General features: G+C 42.0%; 1 protein-coding gene across 1 annotated transcript in view; it reads left to right on the top strand.

The window, feature by feature from the left end:
- Positions 1-23003, top strand: part of EFCAB3 (EF-hand calcium binding domain 3) — a 56460-nt gene extending 33457 nt beyond the window's left edge. Inside the window, exons 7-14 of the mRNA XM_021066792.1 lie at positions 1722-1798; positions 4450-4593; positions 6054-6125; positions 7777-7891; positions 14046-14239; positions 14584-14768; positions 19515-19637; positions 22541-23003. Of these exons, the coding sequence (XP_020922451.1) occupies positions 1722-1798; positions 4450-4593; positions 6054-6125; positions 7777-7891; positions 14046-14239; positions 14584-14768; positions 19515-19637; positions 22541-22867 (1237 nt within the window). The 3' untranslated portion in view covers positions 22868-23003. The remainder of the gene's footprint in view (positions 1-1721; positions 1799-4449; positions 4594-6053; positions 6126-7776; positions 7892-14045; positions 14240-14583; positions 14769-19514; positions 19638-22540) is intronic.

The following is a 26838-nucleotide window of genomic DNA, read 5'->3' as shown; positions in this document are numbered from 1 at the left end:
TGGATCCTATGTTGCTGTGGTTTTGGTGTAGGCCGGCAGCTGCAGCTCTGATTAGACCCCTAGCCTGGGAACTTCTATATGCCTCGGGTGCGGCCATAAAGAGCAAAAAAAAAAAAAGAAAAGAAAAGAAAAAGAAAAAAATAAAATATAGCAAATATAAAATAACCTGAGTAAAGGCATCAAGGAGGTAACAGAAAGGAAATCAATGTTAGTAAAAGCTGACAAAATAAGACTAATTAGATCCAATTCCATGTCAAAAAGTTGAGAATGGTGCATTTTGAGACCTTATACCTCCTTTTTTTCCCCAGGTCCCTCTGTGAAAAGGAACCAAATCTATTAGATTCTGTAGAGGATACTAAATTCATAAACTATAATTTTTTTATTTAACTATGATGTTTAGTATTTCTTCTAGCTTTACCTTTTTAATTGCTTCTTCGGAAAGCACAAAAACTAAGAGATTACAGGAGTCCCCTGTGGCGCAGCAGATTAAAGATCTGGCATTGTCCCTGCAGCAGTTCAGGTCATTGCTATGGCACAGTTTCAGTCCCTGGCCCAGGAACTTCAACATGCTGCAGGTGCGGTCAAAAAAGCTAAGAGCTTACATATTTCTCAGAACTTTTGGTTCTACTAGTATCAAAACTAAGTGTATTCTAGGGAGTTCCCATTTTGGCTCAGTGGGTTACAAACCCAACTAGTATCCATAAGGATGTGGTTTTCAACATGCTCAGTGAGTTAAGGATCCAGCGTTGCTATGAGCTGTGGTGTAGGTCACAGATGTCACTCAGATCCAGCATCACTGTGCATAGGCCAGCAGCTGCAGCTCCGATTTGACCCCTAGCCTGGGAACGTCCATATGCCCTGAGTGCAGCCCTAAAAAGGAAAAAAATAATAATAATAAATGTATTTTAAATAAAAATTAATTCATAAAATTTTGATTATTATGTTTACTCTTAAATTACCATAATATAAGTAAACCCGGTTTTGCATATAATACATTTTTATGTTCCTAAACTAATAAATTACTGCATATCTATACAAAATATCCACAAAGTATTAATAGTTTCCTCTTTTTCCAGATTTTATTTTCCTGAGGAAATGAAAGGTCACCTGGGGTTCCAAACTTTCAAGAACTGTTCTCTCTCAGTGAGAAATAGATACAGTTGATATAGAGACATCTAGAGAGAGAGAAAAGAGAGAGATTGATACAGCTCTCTCTCTCATATGCTGGTAAAAAAAACAATTTGGCGAAGTGGTAAAATAAGCATGAGTACAAAATTTTTGCTCTAAGTATATTCACCATGAGATTGTTTAAACTAGTTAAAAATTTGAAACAACTTGTATTTCTAGCAGTAAGAATAGCGTAAGACTTATATTGTGGAGCTTTGGAGTCAAACCTGAATTCGAATCTCAGCATTTCCATTTATTATCTTTGTGACTTGGGCAAGTTTTTAGCCCTCTGAGCCTCAGTTTCCCCTTTCGTAAAATGTGAGAAATCAGATTTTGTAAGGGAGTAAGGGTGCTAGGTAAGTATAGGGTAGAGATGGACCTCAGTGGCCAACATTTTCTCGCTTTCCATCCTGTAGCTGTTGGCAATTGGCAGTAACAGATCCCTTAGGTGGTGTGATGCTGGACATGTGTTGATGCTTACAGGCACTCGTGTCAGCAAAAACTGATGAATGGAACTAATATGTGCTGGTTTCAATGTGTATCTCTTTTCTCAGGTACAAAAATTTACCAGGGCCTCTGCCATGCCAGTTACAGCACAAAGAAGGGAAATTGAGCCTTTCACAAATGCGAGGTAATGAGAACCATCCCCAAAATGAAGTCATAAACAAAAGCCCCTTAAGGAGTTCTCCTTTGGTGTAGCACGTTAAGAATCCAGTGTCGTCACTGCAGCAGCTTGTGTCGCGGCTGTGGCGTGGGTTGGAGGCCTAGCTCAGGAATTTCCACGTGCCTCGGGTACAGCCACAAAATAAATTAAATTTTTTTTAATTTTTTTTATATCTCATCATTTTTTCCTCTAATGGAGATCTGGAATTTCAAAGGTTGCCTACAGTACTCTGGGTTTTGGGGGTTTTTTTGTCTTTTTTGTCTTTTTAGGGCCACACCCACAGCATATGGAGGTTCCCAGGCTAGGGGTCCAATCGGAGCTGTAGCTGCCAGCTACGCCAGAGCCACAGCAACTCGGGATCCAAGCCATGTCTGCAACCTACACCACAGCTCACGTCGACGCAACGCCAGATCCTTAACCCACTGAGCAAGGCCAGGAATCAAACCCTCGTCCTCATGGTTCCTAATCAGATTCCTTTCCACTGTGCCATGACAGGAACTCCAAATATTTTTGTTCAAAGAAGAACTTGTGTGGAAAAGAAAAAAATGTAAGTGCAAGTAGAAATCAAGTAACAGAGCAGTATCAATACAACTAGGGTCCCAGGATTTCTCATAGATAGAAAAAAATTGCAGTGATAAAATAAATAAGCTACCCTGGCTACAGTCCATTAATCTAAACAGCAAATACTTATTTAAAGCCATAGCACTTACCACCTTCTAACAAGTTTTCTAACTTACCTATTTATTAATTTATATAAAGGTAGAGATCTTTGTCCATTTAGTGCACTAATATATCCTGAAGGCACCTAGAGCACAAACATCTGGCACAGAGAAGGCATGCAGTAAATATCTGTTGATTAAGATGCATTAATGCTTGAATGACTACTACATGCTGGAAATACTCAGAGAAAAAAAGAAACAAGTCAGAGATAGACTCAGCTCTAGAGAAGCCTGCCTTATGTAAAAGGAGAAAGATGTTAATTTTTCACACAATTATAAGCAGGTAGCATTATCCCCATGGTATTAATCACTCTTGTGCATCAAGACACTTAACACTGGGGAGTTGCCATTGTGGCTCAGCGGTAACAAACCTGTCTAGTATCCATGAGGTTGCAGGTTCAATCCCTGGCCCTGCTCAGTGGGTTAAGGATACGGCGTTGCCATGAGCTGCAATGTAGTTCGCAGACGAGGCTTGGATCTGGCATTGCTGTGGCTGTGGCATAGGCCACCAGTTACAGCTCCAATTCAACCCTTAGCCTGGGAACTTCCATATGCCGAGGGTGAGGCCCTTAAAAAAAAAAAAAAAAAAAAGACGCTTAACACTTGAATGTGATATGAAATGTTTTATTCTGGTGCTACCTGGAGTATTCCCTGCTCTGGATTTATTTCTTCATTTCCTAATTTGAGACAATATATATCTAATTTTGGTTCCAGTTAAGTAAGGCCTTGAGTATTTCTTTGAAAAAAAATTGGATCTATACAAAACATTCAGACCTCACAGTTCTGTAGATCAGAAGTCAGGTGGCTTGGCCTATTTCCTCTTCTCTGGGCCTTAGAAGGCTGAAATAAAGGTGTTGGCCAGCCTGGTGTCTTATCTGGAGGCTCTGGAGGAGAATCTGCTCCTGAGCTTGTTCAGGTTTTTGACAGAACACAGGTCCTTGTGGTTGTAGGGCTGAGGTACCCATTTCCTTGCTGGCTGTCAGCCAGGAGCCTGTCTCAGACACTTAATTCGCCACACTCCATATCACAGGACCTCTCCATCTTCAAACCGGCAACAGTGAGGCAAGCCCCTTTCATGCTTTGAATCTCTCTCACTTCTGCCACATCTCTCTTGCTTCATAAGGGACCCATTCAGATAATTATAATCTACCTTGATTCCATCTGCAAAATCCCTTTTGTCATATAAAGTAATACATTCACAGGAGTTCCCGTCAGTGCAGTGGAAACGTATCTGACTGGGAACCATGAGGATTCGGGTTCGATCCCTGGCCTTGCTCAGTGGGTTAAGGATACAGCGTTGCCGTGAGCTGTGGTGTAGGTCACAGATGCAGCTCAGATCTGGCATTGCTGCGGCTGTGGAATAGGCCGGCAGTTGTAGCTCCAATTAGACCCCTCTCCTGGGAACTCCCATATGCTGAGGGTGTAACTCTCAAAAGCAGAAATAATAATAATAAAATAATACATTCACAGATTCCAAGAATTAGGGTGTTGACATCTCTCAAAAGCCGTTTTGCCTACATATTTGCTTTTCCCCCAATTAGTTTATTCTAGTTCAAATCTCATGGAAGGACACTGTCTTTTAGAAGAAATGTCTACCAAGTACTCAAATTTAGAGAAATATGAGTACTTGGTAGACATTTCTTTAGAACATGATCTCCAGTCAACTGTTTTGTCTCTCCTAATTCCATTAGAATGTGTTTCTGTTATTTTGTTGTGGGGTTTTTTGTTGTTTTTTTTTTTTTTTTTTTTGGCTGTACCCACAGCTAGGGATCAAACCCATACCACAACTGCTGCCATGACAACACCTGATCCTTAAGCCACTGTGCCACAAGGGAACTCTGTAGAATATGTATTTATTCTTAAATAACTGCCCTGACTAACTCAATTCCATTTCCCCAGCTTTCCAAGATGCCTACAACTTCTTTAACAAGGATAAAACTGGCTGTATTGATTTACATGGAATGATGTGCACTTTAGCTAAGTTAGGAATGAATCTAACCAAGCGCGATGTCTATAGTGAATTAAGATGTGCTGATATTGATCGTGAGTACTCTTATTATTTTTTCATAAAAGGCTTTCATGAATTTTTTTTTTCTTGGACACTATAGAAACATAAGAAAGAAACCTCACTTATTTGCCAAAATTACACATAGGTGTTTCTCTTTAAAGATATCACTGAGGTATGCATACAAGTTATGGAATCAAATTAATGCTACAAAATAGGCAATCCTTTGAAAAATTTTGTGTAAGAACTAAAAGTGACTATCATAATATCAAATTCAGATTACCTGTCATGATGTCCATTTTGGAGGGTGCTTTGAAATACAGAAACAAAATCATTGACAATTTCAAAAAGTAACCTGTTACTGTTACCCAAAAACTGGGTTTGCCTCTTGGTGGGTGTTGAGCCAAAAGACACAACCAAGCCAAAGAGTGGGAAAAGGAAGCATTTATTACTTGCAGCAAGTAAGAACAACACTGGGGATATTCCCCAAAGCAGTAGGTCCCCGGAAGAACAAAACTGAGGAGGTTTTAATTTGAGGGTGCACGCGTATTCATGAAGGGGTTTGAGCAAAGGAAAATTCAGCAGATAACTGGGGCAAAGTCAACAGAGTCCAGGCTCTAGCTGATTGAAGTCACAAGGGTCAGCAAAGGTCAACATCATCATTCCTTAAACTCTAGTTAGTCTGGTGGTTGAGTGCTTGAGGGGATTTGGATCCTGAAAAAAGCGCAAGAATGTGCTTCAGGCTAATCTTTACCTTCGGAAACAGAACTGGGAGGCTTTACAACTGATATACTATCTCCAAAATGGTTGGGTTATTTCCCTGGCCCGGTAATACCTGTTCTTACGTTCTTTGTACCTTTAAAATCATTAACTTCTGAGGCCTGTTCTGCAAGGACAAGCATTGCGGTCTGGGGTAGATCACAGAATGGCTTAGGCCTAAAGTGCTTCTCTGATGTCACAAAAGCCATGGCAGGTTCCCTTCCTGTGGGGACCCCCTACCTATCTGCCTACTTGACTGGGGATATCCAAGCCCTTTGGTTCCGTTTGAATAATATTAGTACAAATCTTCCATTATTAGAGCCCATCTATATTGAATCTTAAATGCTACGGCATTTTTATTGATATTTTCAAAGCATATAAGTGATGTCTTCTGTGAATATACTGTCCTGGTGATCAGTAGCCCAAGCTGGTATCTTGTGTGGAATATCTTCAGCATATTCTCTCCTCTCCCCTCTCCCCACCCAACTCCCAGTGCCCCATTCAGTCAGCAGCAGTTCCACATGTGAATCAGTCACCATTTAATGTGTCACTTGTTTCCACTAACTCTGCCCAAAATTTTATTCTCTCATTCAAAAACACTCTAATAGTACTTGCTATGCCTTAATTTTAAGGGAAGTGGGGTACAACTCTGGAATATTCTAATAATAGAAATATGGAGGTGGGTACAGAGTGGGAAGGTGAATATATCCTTGTTCTGAGCCTTAGATCTCTGTTCCAGGAGATGGGAAGGTGAATTTCTCAGACTTTATAAACGTGCTAACAGATAAGAACCGCTTCCTTAAGGCTGTGGGTGAGTAGATATTACTGAATAGATGGCATTGGGTGGTTGCAATTCAGAGCATAGTCAATATTATAAGCAATTCAGAACATAGTCAATATTATAAATTTAGGCTTCCAATCAGGAAGATGCAATCTAGGATGAGATTTACTTTTGTACTGCTTCTCTAAAACAAAATTTGCCAAGCAAATTTATACAGTTTTAGAATTTTAACCGAAATGCCTCAAATCCTTTGCAGGAAACACTGCTTTTTGAACTCCAATGAGAACACTAGGCAGTGGTGTAGAAAATTTTGGTCACCTTTGATAGTACTTCCATTCTTTACCAAGTACATGTGCTACTTTGGGAGGTGCTCTTCTTACAAAAGAAAAATATATTTTATTCATTTATTCACTTATTTGGTCTTTTGTCTTTTTAGGGCTGCACCCATGGCACATAGAGGTTCCCAGGCAAGGGGTCCAATCAGAACTGTAGCCGCCAGCCTATGCCACAGCCACAGTAATGCAGGATCAGAGCCGCTCTTCCACCTACACCACAGTTGATGGCAATGCCAGATCGTTAACCCACTGAGCCAGACCATGGATCGAACTGCATCCTCGTAGATGCTAGTCGGGTTCGTTAACCACTGAGCCACAACAGGAACTCCAGAGAAAATATTTTTAGAAGAAAAAATGTTCCCTCTTTCTCAAGCCAATTTGGGTGTAGATAATTCACTGTTCCTGAAAAATATCTTCCTCACTGTGATAAGCCTCTTCCCTCAGTGTGAGGGCTGGAGAGTTTGCTGGAGGTTCGAGAGCATGTTCTCATAGGAGGTAATAAATGATGTGCAGGTGGAGTTCCTGTCGTGGCGCAGCAGAAACAAATCTGATCGGGTTCGATCCCTGGCCTCACTCAGTAGGTTAAGGATCCAGCATTGCCGTGAACTGTGGTATAGGTCACAGATGCAGCTCAGATCCTGCGTTGCTGTGGCTGTGGCGTAGGCCGGCAGCTACAACTCCAATTAGAACCCCCTGGCCTGGGAACCTCCATATGCTGCGGGTTCGGCCCTAAAAAAAAAAAAAAAAAAAAAAAACCAATAAATAAATAAAGTGCAGGTATACTTGAATTACCGTTACTAGTCCTCTAGTGGTTTGTTAATGAGTTTAACAAGCTGCCTTGGAAAATCTAACTATACTCATATCATGTTTTCTAGGATAAATACAATCCAAATTCCAGGTACTATATGCAGTTTTGAAAAATACATCCTTTCATAAGCTATGAACTATCTTAGGATAAACAGAAGTTACTGTCTCGAGTACCACTGGTGGGAACAAGGGTTTTGCCTGCACACCAGAGACATGTTTATCAGCAATGCCTTTACCTAGAAGGATATTAGCCCTTAAAATCCATGTTTATGTTAAATGTATTACTATATTTACTTAGAGGTCACTGAACTAAATGTATTTAATTTTAAATTCCATGATTATTTTGTCTGTTCAATAATCAAAATGACCTTTTAACCAAATAGAACAGACTGAATGTTTTTCTATAAATCTCTGGTTCTTGATTTGGTATTAATATTGTATCATACAGCAAAATGGCTGTCCCGTTAGTACTTTTTACGTTAATTTTTTTTTCAGAAGGCATTCTGAAGTTTGTTTGTTTGTTTTTTCCCCCTTCATAGTTCCAGAAAAGGAGACTTGTTTAGCTGGCAACCCCGGGATCTTATTGTTTGAAATCCTATCAAAGCTTGTAGAGACTACAGCCTTACCCAGAAGGGCTATAATGGAAATAGTAAGGTAGGTAGCAAAGAAAAGAACAAAAATGACCTTCTCAGCAGTATTCATGAGGATAAGGCAGCCTCCTCTCCCTAACATCCTATTCCACAGGATCTGCTCCAAAACAGAGGTAAAAGTGAATAGACAGGAGTTCCCGTCGTGGCGCAGTGGTTAATGAATCCGACTAGGAACCATGAGGTTGCGGGTTCGGTCCCTGGGCCTTGCTCAGTGAGTTAACGATCCGGCGTTGTCGTGAGCTGTGGTGTAGGTTGCAGACGCGGCTCGGATCCCGCGTTGCTGTGGCTCTGGTGTAGGCCGGTGGCTGCAGCTCCGATTCGACCCCTAGCCTGGGAACCTCCATATGCCGTGGAAGCGGCCCAAGAAATAGCAACAAAACAACAACAACAACAAAAGACAAAAAAAAAAAGTGAATAGACAAATACAATGTGCCACAACATAAACCTTATCCCTTCATCCTCACAGCACTGTTCTGAAGTTGCAAGGCTGATTCAGACCATCTCAGGGCCCCACTGAGGACCTTAGACACCAAAACAGATCAGCTTCTCCTGCCATAGGCTAGAGAATCGCAGAGGGATAAGACTTCCAGGAATGATTTTGGGTGAGCTTGGAAATCTAGACTGAATACAAAATACTCCCATTCACATTGGGACTACCAGGGGCTCTCAAAAGCCCTGGGGGATGAGGTACAGAAACTTCACACCTCCCAAAGTCATCCTTGGACTGGAGCAGAGCCAGAATTAGACTTGAGAATAGAGGATGAGGAAACATTCTCACCCCCAAATGTGTATCTCCCAACAAATATTACTAAAGATGAATTTTCTCAGTCGATTTCTATCATTGTATTACAAAAATTAAATGTTACATTACCATGATCAAGAGCTCCCATCATGGCTCATCGGAAATGAATCTGACTGGCATCCATGAGGACGTAGGTTCGATCCCTGGCCTCACTCAGTAGGGTAAGGATCCGGCATTGCCGTGAGCTGTGGTGTAGGTTGCAGATGCAACTCGGATCCTGCGTTGCTGTGGCTGTGATGAAGGTCGGCAGCTGTAGCTCCAATTCAACCTCTAGTCTAGGAACTTCCATATGCCACAGGTGCCGCCCTAAAAAGCTAAAAATAAATAAATAGATAAAAAAGTAAAACATTTTAAAAAAGTAAAGTAGAAAGGGATGAATCAAGATAAATGGTAGCGGGGAGTTCCCATCATGGCTCAGATGTTAACAAACCCGACTAGGATCCATAAGGTTGCAGGTTTGGTCCCTGCCCTTGCTCAGTGGGTTAAGGATCCGGCATTGCCGTGAGCTGTGGTGTAGGTTGCAGACATAGCTCAGATCCTGCGTTGCCTTGGCTATGGTGTAGGCCAGTAGCTATAGCTCCGATTTGACCCTTAGCCTAGAACCTCCATATGCCGCAGGTGAGGCCCTAAAAAAAAGCCATTAAAAAAAAGAGAGAGAGAGAGAGAGACAAACAGTAGCAGGAGTTCCCATTGTGGTGCAGTGGAAATAAATCTAAACCTGACTTGTATCCATGAGGATGTGGGTTCAAAAAGCAAAAAAAAAAACAAACAAAAAAAACAACAACAACAAAAAAAACAACAGTAACATCAGAATGACTAAGAACCAGCAAATGGAAAGATAATGGTAGTCTGGGAGGGCAGGGGGCAATACTTGGTTTGGGGGGGTGTTTTTTATTTTTAGGGAGGCATCTGCAGCATTTGGAAATTCCCAGCCTAGGGACTGAATTGGAGCTGCAGCTACCAGCCTACACTCCAGCCACAGAAACACAGGATCCGAGCTGCATCTTTGACCTATGCCACAGTTTGTGGCAATGCCAGATCCTTAACCCACTGAGCAAGGCCAGAGATTGAACCCTAATGGATATTAGTCGGGTTCTTAACCTGCTAAGCCACAAAGGGAACTCCTAGACAAGCAGTATTTGAAATGAAAGTAAGGAACTCCTAGACAAGCAGTATTTGAAATGAGAGTAGGGTAGCTAAGTGGAAATGTCCCATAATGTTTGAAATGCATAAGTAAATCATAAAAGAAATATATAAACTTAGAAAATTTTAATATAGAGGAAATAACTTAAGCTATGAATCTGCATAAAATGAAAGAGGAGAGAGATGAAAGGGCAGAGGACCAAAGACAGAACCATAAGGAATTACCATATTTATGGAATGGGAGAAAAAGAAAGAGTCAGCAAAGGAAATATTTGTAGTCAAGAAGAGAACTGGGATAATATGGAGTCAAAAAGCTAGAGCCACAGACAAACTCAACAGAATAAACTTTCTGCCAGTATTAAATACTAAAGGGAGGACAGGTAAAATGAGGCTGAATGGATAGAATTAGATTTGGTAGTTAAGAAATCAAAAGTTAGAAAAAAGATAAAAGGAGTTCCCTTCATGGCTCAGCAGAAACAAATCTGACCAGTATCCATGAGGACGCAGGTTGGATCCCTAGCCTCCCTCAGTGGGTTAAGGATCCAGCATTACTGTGAGTTGAGGTGTAGTTTGCAGACGAGGCTCAGATCTGGCATTGCTGTGGCTGTGGCCCAGACTGGCATCTGTAGCTCCAATTGGACCTCTAGCCTGGGAACCTCCATATGCTGTGTGTGTGGCCCTAAAAAGACAAAACACCAAAAAAAAAAAAAAAAAAAAGATCCAGCATTACTGTGAGCTGTGGTGTATGTCGCAGATGTGGCTCAGATCTTGAGTTGCTGTGGCGGTGGCGTGGCATAGGCCAGCGACTACAGCTCCGATTTTGATCCCTAGCCTGAACCTCCATACACCATGAATGTGGTCCTAAAAATACAAGGAAGAAAAAAAAAAAAAGGAAGAAAGAAAGAAAAAGAAATAAGTAATCTTCAGTTCCAAAAGGATGATGAGAAGAAAGCCACATTTCAGAGGGTTAAAAAATAGCATATATTGAGAATAAATGCATGTTTTTACCTATTCTCCTTTCTGAAACTGCATTAAAGTGATAGTAAAAATTTTAGAGGGCATTCCAGTCGTGGCTCAGTGGAAACAAACCCCACTAGTATCCATGAGGACACAGGTTCGATCCCCGGCCTCGCTCAGTGGATTAAGAATCCGGTGTTCCCATGAGCTATGGTGTAGGTCACAGACTCAGCTCAGATCTAGCGTTGCTGTGGCTATGGCATAGGCCAGCAGCTGTAGCTCAGATTGGACCCCTAGCCTGGGAACTTCCACATGCCGTGGGTGCAGCCCTAAAAAGCAAAATATTTATTTATCTATTTATTTTAGAGGGCATAAAAACAGGAGTTCCCGTCGTGGCTCAGTGGTTAACAAATCCAACTAGGGACCATGAGGTTGCAGGTTCAATCCCTGGCCTTGCTCAGTGGGTTAAGGATCCACTGTTGCCGTGAGCTATGTTGTATGTAGGTCAAAGACGTGGCTCGGATCTGGCGTTGCTGTGGCTGTGGTGTAGGCTGGTGGCTACAGCTCCAACTGGACACCTAGCCTGGGAACCTCCATATGCCATGGGTGTGGCCCTAGAAAAGGAAAAAAAAAAAAGAAAAGAAAACACAAAAACAGGAAGAACTGCTGATAAAAGATATACACATAATTTTGGAAGCAGGAAAGGAAACAGATGACTGTTTACTGGCTAGTGAGATCAAAAGCAGCTGAAAGTTGAGTACCTTCAGTGTAGAAGATCCAGAAGGAAGCCATTTCTCACTGCAGAACATTTGAAATGCTTAGGAACTGAGACACTAGGAACCTCTAAAGTCAGGGGGAGCCCAAAACAGAAAGACTAGTTCAAAGTAGCATAAGGGAATTCCCTTGGGACTCAGGGGGTTAAGTATTGCTGCCCAGGTCACTGCTATGGTGAGGGTTTGATCCCTAGCCCAGAAACTTCCCTATGCTGCAGGCATGGCAAAAAAAAAGTTGCATGAGAGAAGTTCCCTAGTGGCACAACAAGTTAAGGATCAGTACTGTCACTGCTGTGGCTTCCATCACTGCTGTGGTGCAGTTCCATCCCTGGCCCAGGGAACTTCCATGTACCATGGGTGCAGCCTAAAAAAAGGTCCCTTGATGAAGCAAGGCTCCAACCAATTACCTGACAGTCAAGTTCCTACTCAATAAGATGTACCACACCAAAGAGCTTCCAATTGGCCTTAAAGAGTGCTTACTCTCACTCCTAAGTATGAATAGACATCCAAGGATGAAGAGATGTTTAAGGAAAACCTGTGTTACTAAAAAAAATTAAAACAGAAGGAAGGAGTTCCTATCGCGGCGCTGTGGTTAATCTGACTAAGAACCATGAGGTTTCGGTTCTGTCCCTGGCCTTGCTCAGTGGGTTAAGGATCCAGCATTGCCGTGAGCTGTGACGTAGGTCATAGATGCGGCTCAGATCCTGTGTTGCTGTGGCTCTGGCATAGGCTGGGAGATACATCTCTGATTCAACCCCTAGCCTGGGAACCTCCATATGCCACAGGAGCGGCCCTAGAAAAAGGCAAAAAGACAGGGAAAAAAAAAAAAAAAAAAAGGAAAAGAGGGCAGCAAGCGACGGGAGAGAGGGAAGAAAGGAAATAGTTCTAAGTATAACAAATCAAACAAAGATTAGTGTTTCGAGGAAGGGAACTGCTCCATAGACTAGAGCAGCAGTTCTCAGACCTGGGCAGGCATCAGGACCACCTGGAGTGATTGTCAGAGCTCATTGCTGGGCTCCACTCTTTCTTTCTTTTTTCCTTTCTTTCTTCCTTTTTTTTTTTTTTTTTTTTTTTAATTTTTAGGGCCGCACCTGCAGCATGTAGAAGTCCCCAGACTAGGGGTCGAATTGGAGCTTCAGCTGCCAGCCTACACCACAGCTACTGCAATGTGGAATCCTTAACCCACTGAGTGAGGCCAGGGATTGAACCTGCATCCTCATGGATACTAGCTAGATTCATGACCCACTGAGCCATGACGGGAGCTCCTGGGCTCCACTGTTTCTGATTTAGGAAGTTTGTGTGAGGACCAAGAATTTGTAATTTTAACAAGTTCCAGTTCTGCTGACTCTGCATTTGAGAACCACACCCAGAGCCATAGAGTCTTCAGAGAATACTTTGAAAGAAAGGAAAGGTGGAGCCTCAAAGAATCTAGTAGGAATTAAATTGTACTCAGAGAAACACTTTATTCTATTTTCAGAGGTGAGTGTGAACATTGTGGCTGGATGGGTTCAAGGCTAGGGAAGGAAGTACCTGATTATAAACCAGACTCCAAACAGAACACCATCAGCACATCTCCTACCCAACAATCATCGCAGCAGCAGCGCCAACATTTATACTTTTTTTGTGTGCGTGTGTCTTTTTGTCTTTTTTTTTTTTTTTTTTTTTTGTTGTTGTTGTTGTTGCTATTTCTTGGGCCGCTTCCGCGGCATATGGAGGTTCCCAGGCTAGGGGTCGAATCGGAGCTGCAGCCACCGGCCTACGCCAGAGCCACAGCAAAGCGGGATCCAAGCCGCGTCTGCAGCCTACACCACAGCTCACAGCAACGCCGGATCGTTAACCCACTGAGCAAGGGCAGTTACCAAACCCGCAACCTCATGGTTCCTAGTCGGATTCGTTAACCACTGCGCCACGACGGGAACTCCAAGCGCCAACATTTAGAATGAGTTCTTCCTTAGAGTTCCTGTCGTGGCTCAGTACCACTTAAAATTATGTCTTGGATCATAATCGATAGGTAGTTTTCTAGATAAGACTGGGAAGTTTGGGGAAAGAGGAAGGAAACCAACGCCAAGAGACTACACATATAAAGTAATCAAATGGCCAGTGAAAGTATCAGTGGATATTCTATAAACATCACAGAAATAGGCACTTAATAAATAATATAGAATGAAAAAATAAATAAATAAATAAATAAATAAATAAAATATGGGGGAAAAAACTGTAATTGCAATGTATACATCTAAGGATAACCTGACCCCCTTGCTGTACAGTGGGAAAATAAAATTAAAAAAATAAATAAATAAATAAATAATAAAAAATAAAATAAATAAATAATATAGAATGAATATACAAATTAAATTTAAAATGAACGAATTCAGCATATATAACTTGCAACATTTTTCTTTCTATCCATCAGTCAGGCACCTTTTCAGTAGAACTGTAGCACTTTTTAACCATCTCTGGATTACCCTTTTTTTTTCTCCTAGCTATTTCCGAAGAAAATTCCAAGAAACCACCTCAGGAATGGTGTGGAGCCCCTACACTCTGGGTTATGGAAAAGGGAGATTTAGCCCAGACATATGCACACCTCCAAGCTCAAGCACAGCTGCCTTTGCTCACGCTGCCCGGATTGCAATAACGGAAGAAAAAGATTTATTTAAATTTCTTGAAGATCTCAAGAGTAAGAGCCATTTGTCCTCTCCCCACTGTTGTAAAGAACTTATTTGTATATTACTGGTCAGAAATAAATACTAGATGCCAAGTGCTTTAAGAGTAGGGCCACGGCCTATTCTGAGTGACACAGATATCATTTGAAAGCAAATGTACGTCTTACCTGAATCCCCAGGCATCTGGATGAAGCTGAGAGTCTGTTGATGGGTGGATGGTGGGAGCAGGAGAATGAAGAAGGGGTGTCATGGCCACTGAAGGAAATGAATAGACAAAGAACAAAAGAGGCACCACATGTACGTCTTTTATGGGAATTTCTTCTTACACTATTCGTGATACTGTTTTTTATCTTTTTAGGATGCAACCCTCCTTCAGATAGCCCATATTCAAAAATACCCATCTTTCCACTGTTTCCTAATGTGGATGGGGTAGTGATGGGAAAGCCATTCAAAGACGTACAGAAATTAGAAATGCTAAGGAAAAAGGAGCCTCTGAATTTCTTTGAGGACTATTTTTTCCATAAAAAAGACTGGAAAACACAGGTGAGATTTAGATTATGTCATATCAGTTAAATACTTAGGTTTTTAAGTTCTAACTTAACAGAACTAGAAATATGCTTTTTAATGACAAATATTTTCAGTCATTATACTTCAAACCAAATTCTATAACCACGTTCCTAAATTTAAAGCCCAGGTATAAATATTTCCTTTAATTTCAATGTACAGTTTTAAACTCACTGAAAAATACAATCTTAGGCTTGGGGTTGGGAATAGAGAGTATAAGAATAATAACAAGGAGTTCCCCTGCGGCTCAGTGGTAATGAACTGACTAGTTGTCATGAGGACGCAAGTTCAATCTCTGGTCTTGCTCAGTGGGTTAAGGATCCTGCATTGTCGTGAGCTACAGTAAAGGTCACAGAGGTAGTTCAGATCCTGCATTGCTGCGGCTGTGCCTATGGCCGGCAGCTGTACCTCCAATTTGACCCCTAGCCTGGGAGCTTCCATATGCTACGGGTGCAGCCCTAAAAAAGACAAAAGACACAAAAAATAATCAGGTATCGTCACTGCGGTAGTTCAGGTTGCTGGTGTGGCGCAGGTTCAATCCCTGGCCCAGGAACTTCCGCATGCCGAGGGTACAGCCAAAAATATATAGATATATAATATAGATTTTTCTTTTTTTTTTTTTTGCTATTTCTTGGGCCACTCCCGCGGCATATGGAGTTTCCCAGGCTAGGGGTCTAATCGGAGCTGTAGCCACCGGCCTACGCCAGAGCCACAGCAACTCGGGATCCGAGCCGCATCTGCGACCTACACCACAGCTCACAGCAACGCTGGATCCTTAACCCACTGAGCAAGGGCAGGGACCGAACCCGCAACCTCATGGATCCTAGTCGGATTCGTTAACCACTACGCCACCACAGGAACTCCAAGTAGTAAATTTTTAAAAGATGTCTAGGCAAAGAGACTTAGGCTAAAGTAGTAAAGTATGTGGAAAAGTAATTGGGAAGATAAAGGTTCGTTTGATAAGGCATGTAAAGAGTAATTGCATAAAAATAGAAGGCTTCGAAGTTCCCATCGTGGCGCAGTGGTTAACAAATCCGACTAGGAACCATGAGGTTGCGGGTTCGGTCCCTGCCCTTGCTCAGTGGGTTAAAGATCCGGCATTGCCGTGAGCTGTGGTGTAGGTCGCAGATGCGGCTCGGATCCTGCGTTGCTGTGGCTCTGGCGTAGGCCAGTGGCTACAGCTCCGATTCGACCCCTAGCCTGGGAACCTCCATATGCCTCGGGCGCGGCCCAAAGAAATAGCAAAAAGACAAAAAAAAAAAAAAAAAAAAAGAAGGCTTCTCTAAAATCATAAAAAAGAAAATTAAAAAGTTTGTTTGTACAGCTTTCTCTCTGCCTTGACTCCTTGTCCCTAATATGAAAGTTACTTTCCTCCTGGTATAGGGAGGACATTTTCGAAATGGCAGGGGGCGGGGGAAGGGGGATTATCTTCTGTATTTAGGAAGAAAAAGGAGTTTGTGTATGTTGCTTACACCTGCTGTTTTTCAAGTGCCTTTAGCTCAAAATAATCCATATGCCAAAGTGGCGTATTTGCAGTGGCATATTCTGTCACCTTCATGACGTAGCAATTCCACTCCTAGGATACTACCCAGGATACACAGCTACTCTTGCACATATTCCAGATACCACCCATATAGGATAATTCATTACATGGTCATTTCTACTAGCAAAAGGTTTGGAGAAAAACACTAAATAATCATTAATAGAGAACTAGTTACATTAGAAGTTCCCTGGTGGCTCTGATGACTGCTGTGGTACGGGTTCCATCCCTGGCCTGGGAACGTCCACATGCCACAGGCACAGTCCCCCACCCACCAAAAAAAAAGACAGAACTCATTAAATTAGATTTCAAACACACAAAGAAATATTCTGAGCCATTTTAATGGCTAAAGAAATTCTTTGTGTGATGATGTGAAAGATCTCCACATGGAGAAAGCAAGATACAGAACAGTATGGCATATACTACTATTTGTGTAAAAGAAAACAAATATGAAATATGTATTTTTTCTTGTAAAACAGCCTGGAAGGAAATCCCAGAAAATGATAACATTGGTTGCCTGTAGAAAAGGAAACTAGAGGATTGGAAGACAGAAGTGGTAGGGGGATCACAGTGCATACTCACCTTACTTTTAGAATTTTGAACCATGTGCATATTTTACCCTCTAAAAATCTGAAATAAAGTGATTTCTCTTGTGGTGCAGTGCATTCAGGATCCAGCATTGTCACTGCAGCAGCCAGGGTCACTCCTGTGGCATGGGTTTGATCCCTGGCCTGGGAACTTCCACATGACACAGGCACAGCACCCCCCTCCCAAAAAAAATTGAAATAAATAACAAGTACTGGTTTGGAGAATATTTAACAATAAGAACTAAAATATCACTCAACAGTAATATGGACGATGAGGAGGGTGGGGCTCAGAATTAAAGCTAAGTTCCTTTTATTGTTTGGCTAGAGGTTTATGGTCTTGATTAAATCTATAATTTGTTACATTAATTGTGAGTATTCAAAATGTGATGATAATCACTAAAAGCTAAAATAATAACTGCCAAACTAGTAAAGAAAGAAAAAATAAGAAAAAAGAGAGAACACAGAAAAATAGAAAATGCAAAACAATATAGGCAGAAAAACCCAAATAGATCAGTAAGCAGTAATCACAATAAAAGATTAAGCACACCAGCTTAAAAAAAATACGTGATGGGAGTTCCCGTCATGGCTCAGTGGTTAATGAATCCGACTAGGAATGATGAGGTTGCAGTTTCATCCCTGGCCTCGATCAGTGGATTAAGGATCTGGTGTTGCCGTGAGCTGTGTTGTAGGTCAAAGACATGGCTCGGATCTGGCGTTGCTGTGGCTGTGGTGTAGGCTGGTGGCTACAGCTCCAACTGGACCCCTAGCCTGGGAACCTCCATATACTGCAGGTGTAGCCCTAGAAAGACAAAACAAAACAAAAAATATATATAATATATATATATATATATATTATATATATATATATAATCAGAATCTAGAAAATATTGTTTCAGGACATAAGAAAAAAGCACATCTGTAGCCAGGAGGAAGAACCCTTAGAGCTCTGGTTCTCAATCTTGGCTGCACAAGAACCTCGAGGGAGAGCTTTTAAAATCCTGGTGCCCAGGCCACAACCCTATCCAATTAAATCAGACTTCTGTGAGTGGGGCCCATGCCTCGATATTTTTTAAAAGTTCCACCATGTAGCCAAAGCTGAAAACGACTGCTCAAAGAGAAGAGAAACTAAAGATGTTTGAAGACAGGAGAGGGGTAAGACTGGCTCTATAACTTGCTAGGCCTGGTACAAAATGAAAATGTAGGCCCTCTGTTCAAAAATAGGTAAGAATTAACCCAAACTCAGGGCCATTCTAAGTACAAGGTCTTGTGTAACTGCACAGATCATTCACCCACGGAGCCAACTCTGGAAAGGGGAAAATTGAAGGGATAAGGTACAGAAGGCCAAAAAATAAAGATACAAAGGGGATACCCTGGCATCGGAAAACCGGGAAAACTAACGTATAAGAGGGAAGGAAGAAAAATGGGTTAAACAATGGAGAAATCCTCAGGTGGAAAGAAGAGCTAACAGAATTCATGTTAGATAGACTTGAGGAGACAAGATCATTGGCTAAGGTCTGGTTGTCCAGCAACCACTATGAGGACTGTGAGACAGTCTACAGCAAATGAAGAAAAGTCATGTCTGCAGTACTGAGGGCTTGGCTGAGACTGGGTAATACACATTTTCAAAGAGAGCTAGCCGCATCATTTACACGGTTTCCACCAACATTGGTCAGCAGTCCAGGAACAGGGACAACAGATGGCAGGTTGCGTATGACAATTTTGGAAGTAGTATATGTTGTACTCTGTGGAGGGCACATTCATTTCTAATGCTTTGGCGGTTTGGGTGAGGATGGAGTTGGCTCCTCTCTACCCTCCACATCCATCCCACACATAAACCATCCTCTGGTCAATACTTCTCTCATAAGCAGCTTCACTATTAAGAAAGAGAGTTTGGGGAGTTCCCATTGTGGCACAGCGGAAACAAATCCAACTTGTATCCAAGAGGATGTGGGTTTGATCCCTGGCCTTGCTCAGTGGGTCAGGGATCAGGCATTGCAGTGAGCTGTGGTGTAGGCCAGCAGGTGTAGGCTGGCAGCTGCAGCACTGATTTGACCCCTAGCCTGGGAACTTCTATATGCTGCAGGAGCAGCCCTAAAACGCAAAAAAGAAAAAAGAAAAAGAAAAGAGTTTGGAGAGTTCCCGTTGTGGCGCAGCAGAAACGAATCAGACTAGGAACCATGAGGTTGCAGGTTCGATCCCTGGCCTTGCTCAGTGGGTTAAGGATCTGGCATTGCTGTGAGCTGTGGTGTAGGTCACCAATGTATCTCAGATCTGGTGTTGCTGTGGCTGTGGTGTAGGCTGGCAGCTGTAGCTTCAATTAGACCCCCAGCCTGGGAACCCCCATATGCTGAGAGTGCAGCCCTAAAGAGCAAAAAAAATGAAAAAATTTAAAAAATTAAATAAAAGAAGAAATTTCTAGACACCCATTAACACATAGCACTATATCAGGTGCCCCCAAACAGCTGAAATTGGTATAGAAATAACCTTATAAATCATATACAAACCCTTTCATAATACAATATACTTCTGTGTATTGTCTTTGTTTTTTAATTGAAATAAAATATATTACTAACCTTCTTTTTTTAAACATGTATAAAGGCAGCAGATATAAAGCCTGTCGACCCTAACTCAGGCTACCCAACTGACATCCTTGCCATTGACCAAATGCTCAAGAAAAAGCAGAACTTGACAGTGTCTGATGCAGCTGCTGTTAAACAGCAGGTGAGTAGTCACTGTTGAACACCTTCCCAGAAAGCACTGACAGAAATGTTTTCCACTTCAGTACTACAACCATAAACCCAGGAGATTTTTTTTTCTGCTCTCTTTCTTTAAAATAAAACAACAAAATATGACAAGATCAGAATTCCCCCTGTGGCTCAATAGGTTAAGAACCTGACTAGTATCCATGACGATATGGGTTCAATCCCTGGCCTCGCTCAGTGGGTTAAGGATCTGGCATTGCCATAAGCTGTGGTGTAGGTCGCAGATGTGGCTTGGATCCCACGTTGCGTGGCTGTGGCATAGGCTGGCAGCTACAGCTCTGGGACCTCTAGCCTGGGAACTTCCATATGCCGGGGTGCAGCCCTAAAAAGACAAAAAAAAACAAAATAGTCTAAATATGCTTCCCAGGTGGCAGGCACTGCAGTTTACAAGTACAGGTGCTGTACAGTCAGGCAAGCGCTGTTATTCATTGTCATTTTACAGATATATACAGAGAGGTTAGGTGACTTTCCCAAAGGCACATAGCTAGGACATGTGTGCCAGAACTATAAGCATGGGCAGCTTGGCTCCAGAAAACATGCTCTTACCCACAACTCTGTTATCTACTTTTGTGGCCTGAGCATAGCAACTATTGTACTCCAGAGACAGACTGGAGTGTATTTATTTTATGCCGCCTCCCGTCTGCATTTGACACTAATGATCAAACTCTTGACATTTTCTACTTCCTTGGCCTTTACAATACCACATCTTCAATTCTCTTTGTAGTTCTGTGTTCTTTCCTCTGTTCTCTTTCCTGAGTGTTCACCCCCTAGGTCTTGATATTTCCTAGTTTTCTAGTCTCATTCTGTTGCTCTTCTTATCATATACATTCATTTGTTCAGTAAATATTTATCCAGTGGGATTAGGAGATACCACAGAATAAAAACCATAGTTCCTACCCATAGTGAGCCAGGAGTGAAGGCGGGAGACATGGAGAAGGAAAGGAGCAGCAGTAGTAGTACTTTGCAATAAATGGAACCACAGTGGCCAATACTGCTGCAGCCACAAGAACGCAAAGGAGTGGGCTCCCAACCTCTGTCTCATCACAGCAAAAATTATGGAGTAAATGGAGGTCACTTCTGCCAAAGGGCTCCAGTCCTGAGGTACTGGGTGCCCCAAGGCCATGGAAACTTGAGAAGACCAATCCTTTGGCATCCCTATAGGGCAGGCGCAGCAGAACACTGGGGATCTCTGCATTACGTGAGGGAACGGCTAGGGTGCGTTTTCTTTGAGCTATCTCGGTCTCCTCCTCGTTGGGCTCTCACCGATGTACTGAAGACTCTTAACTGTCACTAGCCCAGACTTCTTACCAGGACTTCTGTCTCATCTCACCGATTCCTGATGAGCATTTCTACCCTGCTGTCTCGCAGCATGTCAAACGGCGCATGTCCCAAACCGAACTCATCCTCCTCTACATCCACCTGGCTCTTCCTTGGGGAGTCCGTATCTCAGTTGTGATACTACCGTCTGCTCAGGCACTGACGCTAGAAGGCCAGGAGCCTTCCTTAATTTTTCCTCATTCCTCACCAATCACCAAATCTGGCTACTCCCATTCTCCCAAATATTGTTCAAATCTGTCCCCTTTATTCCATCCTGTTACTGCTGCCTTAACTGAGGCCCTCATTAGGCTTTACCTAGACAACAACCTCCAGCCTGTTATCTCATGGCTACACCCATTCTCCACACGGCTGCTCTGGAGAAGAGAGCTAAAGATGCAACCTGTCACTGTCCTGCTTAAGAAACAAATGCTTCCCTCTCAACGATGGTACACACAACTGAGGGATTTAGCTCCCTACAGCACCATTTTCACTGACAAAAGGGCTCCCCAACCTCACTGAGAATAGGTGTTTTTTGTTTGTTTGTTTTTTGGCTACACCCACAGCATGTAGAAGTTCCCAAGCCAGGAATCAAACCCCATGCCACAGCAGCAACCCAAGACATTGCAGTGACAACACTGGATATTTTACCTACTGAGTCACATGGGAACTCCCTGAGAACAAGTCTTAGGGCCTCAGGTGTAGCAACTACACCTGGCCTGCCTCTCCTCATCAGTCCTTCCCTCCCACTTTAAATTTGACACTTTAGCAATACCAAAGTGTCTTGCCTCCCGCTACCAGCTCCTGGATTCGTTGCCTTTGACCCTTTGTTTATCTGTCCCCTCCCCCTGGAACACCTTCCCATCACCGCCTCCTCCCCCAATTTCATAAAACCTCAAGGACCTACTTAGCTCAACATCTTCTCCCTCCCTGCCCTAGGCAGGACTGAGTGCCATCCTTGGCACTTCTGCTATATCCAGACACTATCTCCATCCCACATTGCCCCCTTGTTTTAGTCTACTATATTTTTAAATTATTATAAAACTTACTATAATTTCTCATTATAAAAATTAATTAATAAAATTTCCCCAAGTAATATATTTCCATTGTCCTTCAACTCCTAACTCACATGTCCTCAAGAGACACTACCTGATAAATAAATTCAGTGACTTTCAAGTAATCTGGGAACATAACTCTTGGGATATTTAGCATTGTGGTCCACAAACCTGGAGTTCCCGTCGTGGCGCAGTGGTTAACGAATCCGACTAGGAACCATGAGGTTGCGGGTTCGGTCCCTGCCCTTGCTCAGTGGGTTAACGATCCGGCGTTGCCGTGAGCTGTGGTGTAGGTTGCAGACGCGGCTCGGATCCCGCGTTGCTGTGGCTCTGGCGTAGGCCGGTGGCTACGGCTCCGATTGGACCCCTAGCCTGGGAACCTCCATATGCCGTGGGAGCGGCCCAAGAAATAGCAAAAAAAAAAAAAAAAAAAAAAACACAAACCAGAGATATCTTAAGGTAACTGCTATAAACTTCTGCTGTCTCACTGCAGGTAAAGAGGGCTACGGATAACTATAACTTGGGAATTGCCCTTGAGCACCGGAAACAAATGCTAAACCTCTGGCGAAAGATCCGAGGGGATTTGATTGGAATAGACAGTAAAAACGAGTCCTTTTATGACACCTTTTCTACTTATACATGGTCCTGGAATGTCTGCCAAGAATTACTTTCCCCAAAAGACTTAAGGTTACATGATGCCTACGTGAATAGAAATTCCTTCCACAATTCTGTATTCCCTTCCTCTTCGGATATCAGTGAATGTGATACAGACACAGGAAGAAAAAGAAAACGGAAAAGTGGCAAAGGTTTTCGACAATGAAATTTCTACATTTTCTAAACAGCTCATTGCAAACTACTTTTTCATAAATATCAGAATTATTCCTGCTTTTGTCTAGTACATTCTTAGCAGCTGGAAATGTTGACATCTTTTGAATTCTGACCAGTAAAAAAAGTTTGTCATACTATGGTCTCCCTTTCTTAATTCTTACTGGTAAATAAATGCCAGGTTGTTTTCCCCCCAGCAACCAGCTGCACTCTGCTGCCCCCACCTGGCTCAAAAGTGCCTGGGCCTCAGTAGGAAGGAGAAAAGCAAAGCTGGCCCTTAACCTCAACACAGGTCTGTCCTTCTGAACTCCTAATTGGCCTCTCAGCAACAAGCCTCTGAGTTTATGTGACTAAAGCAGCATTAGTTTTTTTCTTGCTTGTGAAAGAGGCCGGAGGCAGCAGATGTCACTGACCTTTCAATTTCAGGGAATAATTTCACAATCCCCCAGGGAAACTTGATTAATAGATTTGGGTTTTCCTAAGGCTCCTTAGACACAAAGCTTCAGACCAGATTTCTTTAATTACTCTTAAAGATAGCTGATCTCATTCCCTGTGTACTGTTACAGTCAATAAAAGAGAAACAGTGTCTTGCGGGGTTTTTTAATTTTTTTTAGGGCCAAACCCAAAGCACCTGGAAGTTCCCAGGTTAGGGGTCACATTGGAGGTGCAGCTGCTAGCCTACACCACAGCTCAATGCAACGCCGGATCCTTGAGCCACTGAGTGAGGCCAGGGATCAAACCCACATCCTCGTGGATACAGTTTTGTAGAAGTTGTAATTAAAGATGGATTTTAGTTGGAAAGGATATTCTCTTTGAGTTTGATCCCTCTTAAAAAAAAAAAACTTCCAGACCAGATTTTTTACCAGTGCTACATATGCCTGGAGAAAATTCTCAGAATGAAAGATAAGAACTTTATAAATAAGACCAGCAATCCCACTCTTAGGCATTTACCAAAAAAAAAATTTTTTGAAAGCTTATCTCATCCATTAAATTTGTTGTTCTTTAATACATATAATAGACAAGCACATGTATAACTATATTACAAATTTGAGGAGATGCAATATTTTTATTGTAGAAAATATACATATTAAATTTACTATTTTAATAATATTTAAGTGTATATCATCCATTACATTTTTTTCCTTCTAGAAAAAGGAAAAAACATGTTCCATATTGATGGAGACAGTAGCTTATAATGTAAAATTATAAAGAGTTACCGTTGTGACTCAGTGGTAACGAACCCAACTAGTATCCATGAGGACGTGGGTTCAATCACCGGCCCCACCCAGTGGGTTAAGGACCTGGCGTTGCTGTGGCTGTGGCATAAGCCTACAGCTGTAGCTCTGATTAGACCCCTAGCCTGGGAACCTCCATATGCCTCGGGTGTGGTCCTAGAAAGACAATAATGTAAAATTATAACATGCCAAGAAAAAGCCATGAGTATAGTAAAGGTTCCCAAAACTGTTTAATGAAATAGACTTGAAGTAATTTTGCATTACCTTGAATATTCAAAACTGTCTAAATATATTCGCCATTCTTTATAATGTTATCATTAGGATAAAAACAGATAACATTATAGATAAGTGACCCTGTTTTCTACCCAAAAAACAAAATTTATGGTTTGACAAGAGATTTTCTTTTTTTTGGATGGCTATAACAGTATAATCTAAGAGATGCAATTTGTATGCCAAAATATTAGAATTCATCAAATATTTCTTTGGATCAATGGGATAGCAGGATGGAATTTTTTTTTTTTTTTTTTTGTCTTTTTGCCTTTTCTAGGGCCACTCTTGTGGCATATGGAGGTTCCCAGGCTAGGGGTCTAATCCGAGCTGTAGTCACCGGTCTACACCAGAGCCACAGCAACATGGGATCCGAGCCACGTCTTCGACCTACACCTCAGCTCAAGGCAATGCTGGATGTTCATCCTACTGAGCAAGGCAAGGGATCGAACCCGAAACCTTATGGTTCCTAGTCAGATTTGTTAACCACTGTGCCACAACAGAAACTCCAGGATGGAATTTTTCTTTCTTTTTTCTTTTTTTTTTTTTTTTTTTTTTTTGTCTTTTTGCCTTTTCTTGGGCCACTCCTTCAGCATATGGAGGTTCCCAGGCTAGGGGTCCAATCAGAGCTGCAGCCACCGGCCTACACCAGAGCCACAGCAACGCGGAATCCGAGCCAGGTCTGCAACCTACACCACAGCTCACAGCAACGCCAGATCCTTAACCCACTGAGCAAGGTGAGGGATGGAACCCGTAACCTCATGGTTCCTAGTCGGATTCGTCAACCACTGCGCCATGATGGGAACTCCTGGAATATTTTTAAGTAGAGCTTTCCTGGAAAATCTAAAATGTACAATAGTAATCCATTCTATTAACTCATCACACACTTGATGACAGCCTAAATTGGCATCCCTCTGATAGAATACAGCAACAGGTACTCAGCCAGTCATTCAAACATTATTTCCTGAGCTGCACACTGTATGCTGGACTTGTTCTCAGACCTGGATATTTAAACAGTGAAGAGGAGTTCCCATTGTAGCTCAGCAGGTTATGAACCTGACATAGCCTCTGTGAGGATGCAGGTTCAATCCTTGGCCCAGCTCAGTGGGTTTAAGGATCTGGCCTTGCTGAAAGCTGTGGTATAGATCACAGATGCAGCTTGGATCTGGCATTGCCATGGCTGTGGGGTAAGCCTGCAGCTGCAGTTCTGATATGACCCCTAGCCCAGGAACATCCATATGTCACAGGTGCAGCTGTTAAAAAAACTTACAACGACAACAACAAAAACAGTGAACAAACAGATAAAATGCTCCGACCTCCAGAGCTTAGTAATGGAGTAATGGAGCTAATTATAATCGTTGACTTAGCACTTCCACTTCTAGAAATTAATCCTAAAGAAATAACCATGAAAAAAAAGAATCATGAATGTACAAAATTATTTCATTATGAGGATTTTTCTCATAATTTTTTGCACTTTTTTTTTTTTTTTTGGCCCACCTGTGACATGTGGACATTCCCTGGGCCAGGGATTAAACTCACACCACAGCAGTGACCCATACTACTGCAGTGACAATGCCAGATCCTCAACCCACTGTGCCACAAGGGAACTCCTCTCATGGTGAACTTTTTTTTTTTTTTTTTTTTTTCTGCTTTTAAGGGCCACATCTGTGGCATATGGAAGTTCCCAGGCAAGGGGTCGAATCGGAGCTGTATCCGCCGGCCTATGCCAGAGCCACAGCAACGTGGGATCCGAGCCTCGTCTGAGACCTACGCCACAGCTCACGGCAACGCCGGATCCTTAACCCACTGAGGAAGGCCAGGGATCACCCGCATCCTCATGGATACTAGTCAGGTTTGTTTCCGCTGCACCACAACAGGAACTCCTTTTTTTTATGGTGAATTTTTAATAATAAACTTAAGGTAGTCTAAATGTCCAATAAATCATGATACAACTATACAAAACAATACTAGGGTCATTAAAATGATATTTTAAAAGGATATTTTGCAACATTTCAAGTAAAAGAATAATATCCACAATTACAAAGCAGACTACAACTGCTAAAAGGCATGAGAGAACTTTATGCAATTGTTCTAAAACTATACAGATTTTTAGTGAAAACTCATCCAATGATACATTTTAGGTGGATGAATTTAATTGCATGTAAATTATACCTCCATGAAACTGTAAAAAAGGGGGGGCAAAAAGTAGTTTGTCCTGAAACTCTAACTTAAAAATGATTTCTATAAATAAATTAGAAAAAAAACACTGAAAGGATATAAGCCAAGTGCTTAATTGGCAAAATTAGAGTAGGAAGGGATATTTTCTTTTTTCTTTTGTCTTATCTATATTTTCTCAATGTTCTAAAAATAAGCATATTGATTTTGCAATAAGGTAAAAAACACAAAATCCGATTTAAAATTAAAGTTGTTAAACCAGCTTATTCCGTATCTACGGCTACTACAG

This window comes from Sus scrofa, chromosome 12 (assembly GCF_000003025.6).
Source record: "Sus scrofa isolate TJ Tabasco breed Duroc chromosome 12, Sscrofa11.1, whole genome shotgun sequence".
Lineage (NCBI taxonomy): Eukaryota > Metazoa > Chordata > Mammalia > Artiodactyla > Suidae > Sus > Sus scrofa.
The sequence above is the reverse complement of the archived record's forward strand: the minus strand, read 5'-3'. Positions and strand labels throughout refer to the sequence as shown.